We start from the raw sequence: 14,429 nt of genomic DNA, 5'->3' as shown, positions 1-14,429 counted from the left end.
GCCATAAGTTACATAAAGTAAGAGAACACACAATTGCATTTATTAAATAGTACAAAAAAGCGGGCCGAATAGTCTTGTAGCCGGCCCTCGCTATTGATAGATAAAAAGTGTCAATACAAATGTAAACGATTAAAACAAATAATCATTACAGAGACTAAGTCCCGTAGAATTGAATGTTCGCTAACAGGGCGCTGTTGATTTGGGAGATTCATGGTGGAAAGCAAACGATACGGATGGTTAAATTGAAGTGAACTTTTAGATTTCTTCCTTGAATAAGCCGCCTTTGTTTTTGTTTTGGCTTTGGTTCAACGAGATGTCGTCGTCGTAGTCGCCATTACTCTCTGCATCGGCTGGAGTTGGCTTGACAGCTTCTTTCTTTTCTTCGGCGTCAGCTTCCTTCTCTGCTTTCTCTACTTTCTTTGGCTCCTCTTTAGATACCACAGGCTTCTCCTCCTTGGCTGTTGGCTTTGATGCTGAGGATTTACTTGGAGTCTTGAAAATACTACTCAATCTTCTAAGTGTGCTAGTTTTCTTCTTTGAAGAAGTAGAAGAAACACCTCCCAAAGCACCCAATACACCTTCTACAACTGCTGGCTTCGTGGACTTTTTAGGTTCTTCTACTGGAGTCTTTATTTCAGCAGCTGGAGTCTTTGGATCAACAGCGGAGGTGTCGGCCACACTAACTAATGGAACTTCCTTTATCTTTGGCTCTTCAAAAGAAAACAACGATCCAGTGTCTCTTAACTTGTCTTCATCTACATCGCTTCTCAAGTGCTCTGGTAATTCCTTGTTAATGTTGTGCTCATCCTTTACCTTCTCGTCAATAGCGCTCAAGATTTTTTCCTTTTGTGAAGCCTTGTCTGCCAAGTGCTGTTCCTTGGTCTTGTTCAATTCTTCCAATTGACTATCCAAATCCTTGTGTTCCTGTTCAGCCTTCAGGGATTCTTCATTGTGTTGTTGATGTAAGGCATCCACTTCCTTTGATGTTTCCTCGTGCTTGGCAGTGGCCACCTCCAAATCAGTGGTGTATTTCTCGATGTCCGCCTTAGTAGTCTCCAATTTTTCGTTCAACTCAGCAATCTTTTCAGTGTACTCTTTGTTCAAGGTCTCGGCGGCCTTAACTTCATTGAGTAATTCATCTCTTGCATCAGTGACTTCCTTCAACTTGGCAGTTTCCTCTTTCAATTCTTCCAAGGTAGGCTTCAAGAGCTCATCCTTCTCGGCTTGTAAGTCATCGAGTTCCTTCTTGCGCTCGGCAATCAATGCAGCTTCCTCCTCATCAATCTTCTCCTGGTTGGCTTGTTTGGCGGACAAGAGGGCTTCCTTCTCCTCGGCATACTTCAATTCTAATGCCTTTAATTCAGCAACCTTAGCGCTAACCTCTTCACTCTTTTCATTCTGGTACTCAGCATATTTGTCTTCTTCGCCCTTCTTCTTCTCCTCGTTTTCGGCAATTCTTTGCTGTTTAGCTGCCTCTCTCTCTTGTTTATCTCTGTTCTTTCGAGCCCACTCTTCCTGCTTAGCCAATTGATGCTGAGTTTCCAACTCCTTCTGTTTGGCAAGCTTTTGAGCATCTAATTCTCTCTTTGCGTCGGCCTTTGTTGTAATATCATTCAAAACTGGTTGGACATATTGAGCTGCCATTTGGTCCAAGTCACTTCTAAGCATGGTTAAACCACCACCGAGGTCAATTACACCGGCCTTGTTGTTCTTTACTCTTTCGTCACTATTCTTTTGGGCAATGGCTAATGCATTAGCGTAAAGTTGAGCTTGAGCCTTCAAGTCTGCAGATGTTGGACCCTTAAGAGACAGCAATCTCTCAGATGCTCTGCTGTTGGCAGCAGCAAGCAAAGTGCTGTTGACTACATCGACTGCTTTGAAAGACTGGGTACGCTTCTGGGCGGAAACCTGGTCGGAGTAACCACCTCCATGCTTTAATGATGCAGCTGCACCATTGGCAGCGAGGTCTTCTTCGTCTTGGTTCAAGTACTCGGTTGGAGTTTGCTTTCCGGCATTAATTCCTGATCTAAAGTCCAAGTCTGGGTTGAATCTTGAATTAAGAGACTTTGTGGAGTTTTTGTTGGCTAATTGGGTGACTTTGTTAATGTCGAAAGCTGGGGCAGATGACTTGGTGACAAGACCGCTTCTCTTAATGTCTTTCTCTGGGTTAATTCTCGAGGTCATGGTAGAGGTAGAGTTTTGGTTGGCGGCTCTGTAAAGAGAATCACCCTTGTAAGATGGAATACCGGTCCCTACCGAGCTTGTGGAAGCTGCCGAGTGAGTACTGGTCAAAGTACTTGTTCTGGCGTTAGCGGCAGCAGCATCGGCGTTGGGGTCGGTGGTCTCACGAGTCCAAGCCTTGATACTCTCTCTCTTTGCGGCCAAAGCGGCAGTTTGTGCTTCTGGGGCGATGGTACGTTCGTATGAAGGTCTAACGGTCAAGTCGGACGAGGCAGCAAGCAAGGCAGCGGTGTCCGAAGCGTTGGAGTTGACACCGACGGAAGCGACACCTGGCGTGGTGTAGATACCTTGTCTCAACTTCTGTTGGTAGAGGGCCTGTTGCGACAACGGTTTCCCGTTTGTTTGGTAGACGGATTGGGACATTTGTGTGGATAGCAATTGAAACTTAGCGGAGGAGGGTGAGATAAGGGTTGTAAAACTGCTATTATGTGGTGTATAGCAGGCGGCTAATGTTTCTATGGTACAAAAGCTTGGGGAATTGCTGGGATTGATAGTAGGACCAGGATTTGTGCCTTTAGCTGGATTTCTATGCCTTTATTACGACCAATTGCCTAATGGATTGTAGCGTGTAACCGTGGACGAACCAAAAGAAAACTATGGAGAAATGAGAAACTGACAATCCCAGAAACCAGAAACGGTGAAATGAGAAATGGGAAATGAGAAACGGGAAATGTGAGAAGGGAGGAGGAACGTTAGTGAGGACAGGGAAAAAAAGGGGGAGGATGCGTAGGGGGGTGGAACAGGAGAATAGCGAGAGAGAGTGAGAGGGAGAGTGAGAGTGAGAGAGTGTGAGGGAGGAATAGCGAGGTAGAGTGGGAGAGTGGGAAGGGAGAGACGGAAAAGAATAAAGGTGGGAGAGGTGGTGAGGTAGGTTAGGGAGGTGTGGAGCTAGGGAGATAAGCGAGTAGTGGAATAGAAAGGTTACGTCTCGCAAGTGAAGTGTGTGATATAGTAAGATGGTATCGTCAGAGTAAGCTTCTATCCTCAGAGTGAGAGCGAGACAATTGAAACAGGTCGAAATAAACTGCAACCCAATGAGCATATAGTTTACATGATTAATTCTACGTTACAGGCATAAAGGTAGAAAATTGAGCTCTACGCTCTAAGCTTTTAGTTATCCCTCTGACTCTTCTTATACTGAAAAACTATCAACTTCCCCTTCCCTAAGGAGTTGAAGGTAAGATATTATCACCTCCCTCTTGTTGCTGTCTCTCACCGTACTGACGGCTCCAAATCGTCCCTGTCCCCCTATGGTTTTTTTTCCAGGGCGCACCTGAAATTTACCGCAATCGAACAAGTTTCTGCCGCCCGGAATAATACCACCATGTCTTCCCGCCTACAACAACGACAACAAATACCAGGTATCCGGCCCAATTGGTGTTCCTTTCGCCTCCATATGACTATACGGTTTTTCGCCCTTTCATGTCGATGTCTACGCCATTATTCTGTGCTTCCTTCGTAATTGTTCAGCCATTCCTTGTAGGGAGGCATGACAATAGTGAACTCTACTAATTTCAGTAGTACTGCCGCGATGCAGGATTTAACGTATCATTTCATCACCAATTTGGCTGTGGAGAGCCTAATCGGACTCGGCCTGCAGAGGACCCATGTTCTCGGTTATGAGCGTTCCTTTTTGGGATAGAATTCTGCCGTGCTGATGGGACAGACGTGACTGAATAGTCAAGGGAAGATGCGGTGGGAGTTTGCTGTAAAGAAGATTACGGTAGCAAGTTATCCAGGCAGTCGGTTGTGATGTGCAAAGGGTAGAAATCGCTTGTTTTAGTTTAGTTGTGCAGTTGACTGGTTGCCCTTCACTGTGGGTCACTGGTGGCCTCGGACTGCAAGTTACGTCATTGTGCGACCAAAGAAGAATGTGGATGCCTGCTCGTTAAGGGAATACCCACCAAGAAGTAGTCAATGAGAGTCGTCAAGAGGTTGGATTGGTGGTCTACAGGGCGTTTTAGGAACTTTCTTCGAGCAAATAGCTTCCTACGGTAGAGTATTACATGACCCAATGATAATATCTGTGAAATATTGATTCATCGAGAGATTGGAGGGACTTCCGTGTTATGCGCTTACGTCCATGGATACGCCGAAACTCCAAAGAGAATGGCGGTCTCGTTAAGTTTGAGATGGCCCTTGGCGAGGAAGAAATCTACACATTCCTCGCTTGCCGACAACTTCTTTCGTGTTTGTTATCAAAATCTGATGGTAGCCTCTATCGATTCCAAAATATGACACTCCCATGACTCGCCATACAATCCTCCCCACGACGTCAAACCCCCATTTCAATAGAGCTTTCGTATTTATTGTCGCAATACTGCACCGCATTATATGCGACCAATTTTTGTACCAAAATCTGCTTAACTCATACCTTCTTTACTAGCCCTATTCCTATGCTTATTATTATAACAGAGGCACACAACTCCACGAGTGACATTGATTCAGTGTTTGACACCTTGCAGTTTGCCCCTTTGATCCCGATCGCAAATCTACTCTTCATTCCTCCTAACGCCCCAAACTGTACAGCTCTCCTCTCAACACTAATCTTTATCCACCATCAAGTTGGCTGTGAAAGCACACTATATGCCTACTGTATATAACCATAAATGGCTGGCTTGTCATTTTTGTGTTACTATCATCTTCTATAACATTAAATTAATTAAAATTGACTTCAATACTCTTCTCTAGTAGCTGCCTTAGGTTTGATCTGTTAATTGAGTTGTGCCTCAACATCCGGTTATTGCATTGAACTTTTCTAGGGGGTGTTGAATCGATCTCAATTTTCTTTTTTCTACCAACTGCTCTTCTTAGAGTCTACGAGATATATTATTCTTGTTGTGTGAGTTAGCGTACAACGTCTCAGTCATATACTCTCTGTAATAGAACAGATCTCGCACAATGGCGAGAATAACAGCAGAAGCGAGCGTTAGACGTCAGCGAGAACGACAGAGAGAAGAACAACGTAGAAGAGGAAGAGAAACCACAAGAGGTCCTATAGAAGGAAGCAGTAGACAACAGGAAACTGGCATATACAGAAACCAACCGGGAGATCCCCCACAAAGGGCAAAGAGAAGATATAAGCCAGGAACTCTCGCTTTGAGACAAATCAGACAGTACCAGAAGAGCACTGATCTTTTACTCAGAAAGTTACCATTTGCTAGACTTGTCAAGGAGGTTGCAGAGAATTACATAGGTGCCGACTATGGTATCAGATGGCAGTCGAACGCTGTGCTAGCCTTACAAGAAGCTTGTGAAGCATACTTGGTACATCTCCTAGAAGACACAAACTTATGTGCTATACATGCCAAACGAGTTACTATAATGCAAAAAGACATCCAACTCGCAAGAAGAATCAGGGGTCATATATAATCCAAAACACATCAGGCATTCGGTTCAGTTCATTGTATTATAGAGATCGACCGTACGAGTCGAGAAATAGGTAAGAAATGCGTTCCAGAGCGTAGTAATATAGGATTTTGGAGTATCCATACATCAGAGTATTCAAATAGATAGAACTTCGAATACATAAGATTGAGTATCAAATAGCCTGTAGCGATGGACCAATTATTGCACATGTTTTGTGTCAAAGTACTGACGCCGTGGGCCAATTAGTAGTCTTTGTCTCTATCATACAATAGACTCATGCCGTTATAATATAACCAGGACGTGTCTCCCTAGTAACAGACTCTGCCATTCACTTCTTCTTCTCACCAACTACTTTCCAACCACTATTCAGGTACTCATCTAATTGTCCCAAAGAGGAAATGTGATTATAAGCGTATACCTGTACATGCTGTACCCGATTAAGTAAAATGTCAATACTACTTATTATGGTATAGAGCTCGTCAGAAGACCATTGGAATGAGAGGCTATCTATGTTGGTGGTTGCAGGGTCACATACTGTGATTAAGACAATGGTCCTTGTTACCCGAGAACACTTTAGATTGTAAATCTCATGGAGATCATCTTTAGCAGGAGGGGTTTTGATGAGGTACACCACGTCTTGGTAAGGGGGCCTCTTTGTTATCGTGCTATTGTAAGCCAAGATTTCGTTGTTCTTATTCGTAGAGCTCTAGACCGGCTTTCTCTTGTGGTGGGTATTGGCTGTTTGTATTAGACAAAATGGTCCTCGTAAGTAACTCTAGGTACTGATGAGGGGACACAATCGGACCATTATCCAGTGGTTGAATAGAGAATAGACTGTGCAGTGCAGTCCATCTCGGTATTGTAAATATATATTATTTAGCCTGGCGTCAACATAAGCTTTGTCGTCGAGTGGTACTTGCTTCAATATTGATAATTCATTATCAACTACGTCGCCGTCTAATCCCTTTCTGTATATATATATATGGCTTGTTTGTAGTACCTATTGTTGGAGATTCATTTTCTCTTGTCTCGAACAATCACCACCAAACCACCAGTCACCATTAGATCACAAGAAACTGTGACTCGACGCCTGTACACCACTTCCTATCGCAATAGCCATATTTTGGTTTTATCTTTTCTAGTCTTCATGGTATAGTCCGTACAGGTCCTGAATTTTGTGTCGCTATAGTAGTAGTGACTTATATCTTATAAATTGCTAGAAACCCCTCCAATCCTAGCATAGACATCTAGTATCGTGGGATATATATGATATTCTGGTTTCCGGTATGGCAACAAGTGTAACTACTTCCACCAAGAAGAAGAAACTCGTATATAAACAGGACCCAGATGGCGTCTTTCGTCTCAAGAAAGTCGATGATACCGACACTGACTCGGTGAATACAAATTTCACCGAGAAGAAGAAAAAGGTTGATGATTACATCAACGAATTGCTCGACTGTTCTTATAAGCTCCCAGAGGACCTCGAGCCTGCCCCAAAACAAACTCAAATCGAAGACTCAACTCCAGCATCTTCCACTAATAATCATAAGAGTCACCAGGCTGTTGAAGACACAAAATCAAATCGGGAAAAAAAACAAACCAAGCATAAACGAAAGGCCAGCCCAACACAAGAGACGGTTAACCCTACTGCTTCGGGCTCAATTGTAGATACGATGAAGAAGACTATTCGAAGCGCAAGTCCTCTTGAGTCAGCTAAGCATTTCCATCCCCAAAGTTTCATTTTAGGTGGAGTTACTTCTGTAGTATTATACCGTTCGCAGCCAGTTCTCATACATTATGGTTTGATTCTTTTGTTTGTTTTGAAGGTATGTGCGGTGATAGCTGTAGTATTGGGTGGAGCTTGTTGGTATACTGGGGTGATAAAACCCCTGGATCTCTCCAACTTCGGTACTTTGATAGAAAAAATTAAGGCAAGAGCCACGGGCTCGGAAATCCCAAAACAACAACAATCGGAGTCTGAAGACGATGACGAAGAGGATGACCGACTCTCTGTTCTGGACGAAGAGCAAGATTTACAATATGCAAATAAGTCCAAGCCACCTTCAATACACTCCATAGAGGAGCCAGCCCCACCACCTCCTACCGAAAGAAGACGTTCATCTATTAGAGTGACACCATTCAGAAGTGTTCCTAGAACACCTATAGACACTCATCAATTGCATTCTCATAATGACATACACCAACAGCAATCACGGGCTAGATTCCAAAGCACTCCTGACCTCCATCAGCATAAGGCACCATTGTTGCCTCGACTCAATACTGCTGACGGAAGGGTGAATTTCAAAAAACTGAGCTCACCTACCAGATCTCGCAAAGGTCTGATTGAGACATTTTCGTCCAGAATCTCTCCCACTAAGCTGTTACCTATTGCTCCTTCGGATGAGGAGTTACCATTTATCAACGAAGTTAAACTAATGGACTCGTTGAATGACGAGGTCTCTAGCCTCCCTAATGGCCACAGCGATTTCGTAAAAAGGCTGCATAGTACTGCCAGCAAGAAGTCAGTTTTGGGGACCAGAGCCAACTATAATAAATTCTTAGCTGGAGTTCCACACAATGACGAGGACTAAGGTTGGTGGTTTTCTTTAGGCATCGTCGCCATCATCGCCTCCACCTCTTCTCCATTTTCTGCATTTTAATGAATTGTTAATCTTTATATACTAGCATTTATGTCTTTTTTTTCTTTCTAATGACTGGACTCGTTTAATATAATACATGGGTATTTTGGTATTTTCCACTGCTATTGGCTGAGGATAATGTGTTTGATTTGTTATTGTAGGAAGAGTTGCCTAGGAGAATTGTCTTGAGCGTTTCAGTACGCAAGGTTCTCATGTGAAGCCAGTTGGCATGCGTTTTAACGGAATATATCGAAGAAGGCTTGTGCAACTTCACCACCGCAAACGAGATGATATTGTCAACCATATTCTTTGTATTTGACGGCGATGAATTTGTAGAAGGATATTGACTCAAGGGTGATTCTATACTCTAGTGCCACAGAACACGTCCCAAATCGAAAGCCTTCACTGGTTTACTAAGCACTCAAAACTGACTCAATGATCCAGTAGTCGTCTCTGTCTCTGTCCTTGAATTCTTTCAATAGAAGGAAGGTTATGCATTCACAAATACGAGCTCAACTGAGAAGGTTATTCACCGATAAGACAGAATACAATTCAAAGTCCACTATTCATTTCATAATTAGCACCTTAGCTCGAATTGCACGATAAAAACTCACGGTGGATGAATTTCAAGTAGAAGAATGTTGTCAATGTTGTCAATGTATTCATCAATAGTGTTATTAACAATAGTGTATAAAAGTGAGATCTTCTATGAGAGAACGAACTAGAAATCACGTAATGAGACTCTTCCTTAATTAATTCACCAAGAACTTCTCTGACCTGACCTTATTTGGCATAAACCATTCTCTCCTCATCATATATATTTATTGCACAATTCACTGCCTTCACTTAACATACTCTATCTTAACTACTACCTCCATCACATAACTATTTACAATACAAAATACAAATTACAAGATACAAAATAGCATATTCATTTTTTGCTCCTTACTGCTTTCTACCACACATTTTCTTGCTAACATCAAATCTCAATTCCACCAATAATTCAACTCCAAATACCACCTACCCCACCAACTCAACACATCACCAACATATTATCAATGTTCTCTAATCCCCTTCTTCTTGTGATCCCCTTCTTGTTTCTCCTTCTTCTTATTACCCTTCTTCTGATCCCCGTTTTTGCAGCATTTCTCTCTCTCTATATACCCTACCGGCGTGCGCCTACCAATACACCCTCTACGGTTTCGACCAAAAACTGCTGTAAACAATTTGAATATAAAGCAGTGGTGATTAGCCGCTGTTTGGAAGGTAAGAGTGGTTATTCATTGTCATCATGCCATTGTACAAAGAAGAGAACTTCTTAGTGGTACATCCCGGTACCCAACATACATTGTTCTCGTTTGGGTTGCAGGATTCGCTCTCTCCTCCACAGTATAAGATACCCTCTGTTGTGTACCAAGACCCAGTGACTAAAGAGTACAAGAGCAAAAGAGATGAAAACGGCGACAACTTGGTGGAGGTTTTCCCCATCAAGGCGTCTAAAGTGGTTGACTTGGATGCGTTCAACTACTTGTTGAAAATCATCTTGCAGAGTGTCATCACAAACAACCCTATCGTGACCATCAACCAAATCCCATTGCTTCTCATAGTACCATTGACATGGTCCAGATCGAACATAGAATACATCACAAAGTACGTGATTGAGTCCTTGGAATTCACAGCATTCAATATCATTGACTTGTCATTGGCTTCGACATTTGGAGTCGGACCCGCCACGAGTTCTGTAGTGGTAAATGTCGGATATGACTCCGTACAAGTTGTTCCAGTCGTCAATTACCAGAGCATCAAATTCGCAGCTAAGTACTTGACTGGTGTCGGAGGACAGACTTTGAACGAAGAAATCAAGAAGATTTTGCCTCAATTCACCGATCAGCAGGTGGAAGACTTGAAAAAATCGGGTATCTACGAGATATTGAACGACCATGAGAGTACCTTCTATTCGCTCGCCGATTTGGCCAATGAAAAAGAAAACGATGATGATTTCGACGTTGCTAAAATTGTGGTGGATGATGAAAAGAAAGCGGCAGTATTGGAGAATGGAGAAGAAAATGGAGAGGAGCAAAAGCCAAACAGAGAGCTTGAAAGAAACTTCTTTATTGATTCTAAGAGCGGAGAAAAGGTTTATGTGGGAAAGGAAAGATTCCAAGGTTCATCCAAGTTGGTGAGCATCATAGCTACACTTATATACGACTCCTTGACTATGATACGAGATCTCGACAAGAGACAGGAGTGCTACGACAACATTATCTTGGTGGGTTCCACGTTTAAGATCCCAGGATTAAAGGAGGCAGTCTTGGTAAAATTATCTGAGGAATACCTCATCAGAGAGCCAGGAACTGAGAGGGGTGCTAAAGATGCCAATGGAATCAACGTCACCCTTGCTAAATACCAGCAGGCAGAAGATTCGGTAGACCCAGAATCAGGATCGACGTTGGCACAAGTTCCTAACTCTATCAAGCTCGCAAGGTATCCTGACTACTTCCCAGAATGGAAGAAGCCAAAGGAAAAGGGAGGATCTTGGGATGATGTGTTCTTCCTAGGAGGAGAGATTTATGGTAAGCAGATCTTCTCTAATAATTCTAACCACGGAAGAGAGTTGTTTATCGATAGTGATGTTTATGAGGAGAGAGGACCACAGAGTATCTGGGACGTCAGTATTTGATTTGGGACCAGACTCCCGGAGCAAAGAAAATAGACTGTATTATTAGTAGAAAATGTAAGTTAATGTACATTAATGTATATTCGTCGTAGCAACGGAGTGTAGATATAGATAAGAAAAGTATGTCCAATGCTGTTGTAAGCTAGGCTGTTACGAAGTACATCTGCAAGAGTGAAGTCTATTGGCCAATGAATTGGTAAATCTCCTCTCCTCGTCATTCCTATTCTAGGCTCTGCATCTGTCATTTGGAGTAAATCCCGGCACAAGCAAACATACATTGATATTCAATTACTTCCTGTTACTCGACCTGTTGCATGCATTTTACATTTTCATTAGCTGCGTCAAAATGCCTGGAATCACAGTATCAGAAACAGTAATTTCCACTTTCATAAATCATAATTAATTGTACCAACTCGAAAATTTCACTTGAGACAGATATCTTGCTACGCTTATAATTTTTTTTTACAAATTCATTCTTTATAGTTACTTTTCTAAATTTCCTTTCAAGTCTTCAAAATTCTTCCACCATCCTTATTATATTTACCCTTCTAGTATATATTTATTCCATTTGAAAGTCTTTTACAATACTAATACTTATTGTGTGTATTCAATTGTTTTTGATTTTTCAGTATATCATCTTTAATCTCGGTATCTGCTCTGTTTTCGCTTGTAATAGAAATTCCATACTTGCAAATTTTATGCTTACAAACACTATATCACATAGTACTCAATTGATTCTATACTTACATTAATATATCATACTATACTCATACTACTACCACTCATACTATTAATAACTCATACTACTAATACTCATACTACTAATACTCATACTACTAATACTCATACTACTAATACTAATACAAATACTCACACAATCTTCACACCATACTCACAATATACTACTCACTCAAACTCACACTATATTCACACTATACTACCCACTAACTACACTCACTACTCACTACACTCATACATTTACACTACTCACTACACTCACACTACTCACTACACTATACTACCCATTCATACACTCATACTACACATTACTCGCAGCTTCCCCCTCGCGTGCTCTACACAATACGCGTTCTTATTCTTTGCTGCCAAATTTTTTTATTAGTTACTGCCATCTATGTGATTGCTCTTCTCACCAGACCTTACCTAGTTGTACAAATACATGTTGGCTCGAACTAACCTTCGTATCAAGTTCAACCACCTATTTGTAATCACCCCACGAACCCGGTCTCTAATCATCATCCCCCATCATCCTCCAATGCCTCCTCGCCAACAGAGCATCGGCCGTTTCTTTGGCGGCTCTGCTACTGTCAATGCTAAGAAGAGCCTGACTAAAGACATCACCAAAATCCTCCTGTCCCCCAAGAAACAGGAAAACAAGACTGCTCAACAAGCCTCACCGAAGAAGCATACAACACCTCCGCCGGCAAACTCTGAGCCAGAGCCCAAAAGACAGAAAGTGGAAGCATCGCCATCAGCTTCCTCTAAAAATGACGGTATGGATATAGTGAAAGACGATACAGATCCAAGCGAAACAGAACCAGAAGTGGATGCTAATACTGAACTCAAAGAAGCGTCCCAATTGATACAATTGGCCAAGAAGGAACAGGAAAAGCATAAAGGTGAAAAAATCGACGCCAAGATCCCATATTCTCAGGTAGCTGATGTATTCGATAAGATAGAAAGCGAATCTGGAAGATTGAAAATCACAGCTATTGTGTCTCAGTTCTTCTTAGAAATCTTGACCCAATCGACTCCTGAAAAATTGGTCAAAATAGTATACTTGTTTATCAACAGACTTGGTCCAGATTATGAACCTGATTTGGAACTCGGACTCGGAGAAACTTTATTGATTAAGGCAATCAGTGAATGTTACGGTAGACCTACAACTAAAATCAAGAAGGACTACCAAGAAGTTGGAGATCTTGGACTCGTAGCAGAGAAGTCAAGATCTGGTCAGCCTACAATGTTCAAGCCTGCTCCTTTGGATATTGATGTAGTGTTCGAGAATTTAACGAAGATTGCCAAGAGTACTGGTAAAGATTCCCAATCAAAGAAGATTGCGTTGATTAATAAAATGTTAACAGCTTGTAAAGCTAAATCAAGCGAGGCAAAATTCTTAATAAGATCCTTGGAAGGTAAATTGAGAATAGGACTTGCCGAGAAGACTGTTCTAATTGCATTGGCACAAGCATTCGTTTCATACGAAGCAAAGGACCCTAAAAGAATTAGTCCTGAAAAATTGACTCAAGCAGAAGATGTCATACGAGAGGCATTTTCGCAGGTCCCTAATTATGAAGAAATCATTCAACTCGCATATAAATACGGTGTGTTTAACTTACTAGACCACTGCCACTTAACTCCCGGTATTCCTTTGAAACCCATGTTGGCTAAGCCTACTAAAGCTATCAGTGAAATTTTAGATAGGTTTCAAGGTGAAGAGTTCACCTGTGAATACAAATACGATGGAGAAAGAGCTCAGGTCCATTTGTTAGCAGATGGTACTGTAAGAATCTATTCCAGGAATTCTGAAGACATGTCACAAAGGTACCCAGACTTAATATCTATAGTGAAGGATCTTATTAAGACTCAAGATGGAAAGACACCTTCCATGATTTTGGATTGCGAAGCTGTCGCTTGGGACAGAGTTAACAACAAAATCTTACCATTTCAAGTCTTGTCCACGCGTAAACGTAAAGGGGTTGATGAAAAGGACATCACAGTCCACATCTGTTTATTTGCATTTGATATTCTCTTCTTCAACGATGAACCGTTGATAACGAAATCCTTGAACGAAAGAAGAGAGATTATGCACGAAAACTTGACGCCAATAAACGGTAAGTTCCAATTTGCTACCGCCAAGAACTCATCTAATTTAGATGAATTGCAACTATTCTTGGACCAATCCGTTAAAGATTCGTGTGAGGGTTTGATGGTAAAGATGTTGAACGGGACTGACTCATTTTATGAGCCCTCGAAAAGATCCAGGAACTGGTTAAAGTTGAAGAAAGATTACTTGGCAGGTGTTGGAGATTCCTTGGATTTGGTCGTAATTGGTGCTTATATCGGAAGAGGTAAAAGAACAGGAAACTATGGTGGTTTCTTATTGGCATCTTATAATCCTGATACTGGAGAATATGAAACAACATGTAAAATAGGAACTGGTTTCTCTGATGAAGATTTGGCAAGTCTTCATGCCAGGCTAAAGCCCACCGAAATATCGGTACCCAAGCCATACTACGTTTATGACACTACCAATTCCAATGCTAAACCAGATGTGTGGTTTGAACCAACTACTCTCTTCGAAGTATTAACGGCTGATTTATCTTTGAGTCCTATCTACAAGGCAGCTCATCAAGAATATGGTAAGGGTATCTCTTTGAGATTCCCTAGATTCCTTCGCATCAGAGATGACAAGGGTATTGAGGATGCCACGAGCTCCACACAAGTGGCTGAGTTTTATGAAAAGCAGGCCAGCGTAAATTGAC

General features: G+C 41.9%; 5 protein-coding genes across 5 annotated transcripts; 4 read left to right on the top strand and 1 right to left on the bottom strand. All coding sequences in view use genetic code 12, as the record gives it.

The window, feature by feature from the left end:
* Positions 1 to 24: 24 nt before the first annotated feature.
* On the bottom strand, positions 25 to 3,008 carry RJT20DRAFT_129098 (uncharacterized protein). The gene has a single exon (XM_064917429.1). The coding sequence runs from the start codon at positions 2,602 to 2,604 to the stop codon at positions 256 to 258; it is 2,349 nt and encodes a 782-aa protein (XP_064773845.1). The 5' UTR covers positions 2,605 to 3,008; the 3' UTR covers positions 25 to 255.
* Positions 3,009 to 4,865: 1,857 nt separating this feature from the next.
* On the top strand, positions 4,866 to 5,628 carry CSE4 (centromeric DNA-binding histone H3-like protein). Its single transcript, XM_064920400.1, has one exon. The coding sequence runs from the start codon at positions 5,143 to 5,145 to the stop codon at positions 5,611 to 5,613; it is 471 nt and encodes a 156-aa protein (XP_064773844.1). The 5' UTR covers positions 4,866 to 5,142; the 3' UTR covers positions 5,614 to 5,628.
* An 882-nt stretch (positions 5,629 to 6,510) lies between these two features.
* RJT20DRAFT_50060 (uncharacterized protein) lies at positions 6,511 to 8,267 on the top strand. Its single transcript, XM_064920401.1, has one exon. The coding sequence runs from the start codon at positions 6,897 to 6,899 to the stop codon at positions 8,199 to 8,201; it is 1,305 nt and encodes a 434-aa protein (XP_064773843.1). The 5' UTR covers positions 6,511 to 6,896; the 3' UTR covers positions 8,202 to 8,267.
* A 1,246-nt stretch (positions 8,268 to 9,513) lies between these two features.
* Positions 9,514 to 11,008, top strand: ARP9 (Arp9p). The gene has a single exon (XM_064917428.1). It carries the CDS (start codon positions 9,541 to 9,543, stop codon positions 10,927 to 10,929), a length of 1,389 nt encoding a protein of 462 aa, XP_064773842.1. The 5' UTR covers positions 9,514 to 9,540; the 3' UTR covers positions 10,930 to 11,008.
* Positions 11,009 to 12,199: 1,191 nt separating this feature from the next.
* Positions 12,200 to 14,428, top strand: RJT20DRAFT_135747 (DNA ligase (ATP); the record flags this gene model as incomplete). Its single annotated transcript, XM_064918424.1, has 1 exon — positions 12,200 to 14,428. One exon carries the CDS (start codon positions 12,200 to 12,202, stop codon positions 14,426 to 14,428), a length of 2,229 nt encoding a protein of 742 aa, XP_064773841.1.
* Between the last annotated feature and the right edge of the window lies 1 nt (position 14,429).

Source organism: Scheffersomyces xylosifermentans (assembly GCF_036884685.1).
Source record: "Scheffersomyces xylosifermentans strain CBS 12540 chromosome Unknown RJT20scaffold_5, whole genome shotgun sequence".
In the NCBI taxonomy this organism is placed as follows: Eukaryota; Fungi; Ascomycota; class Pichiomycetes; order Serinales; family Debaryomycetaceae; genus Scheffersomyces; species Scheffersomyces xylosifermentans.
The sequence above is the reverse complement of the archived record's forward strand: the minus strand, read 5'-3'. Positions and strand labels throughout refer to the sequence as shown.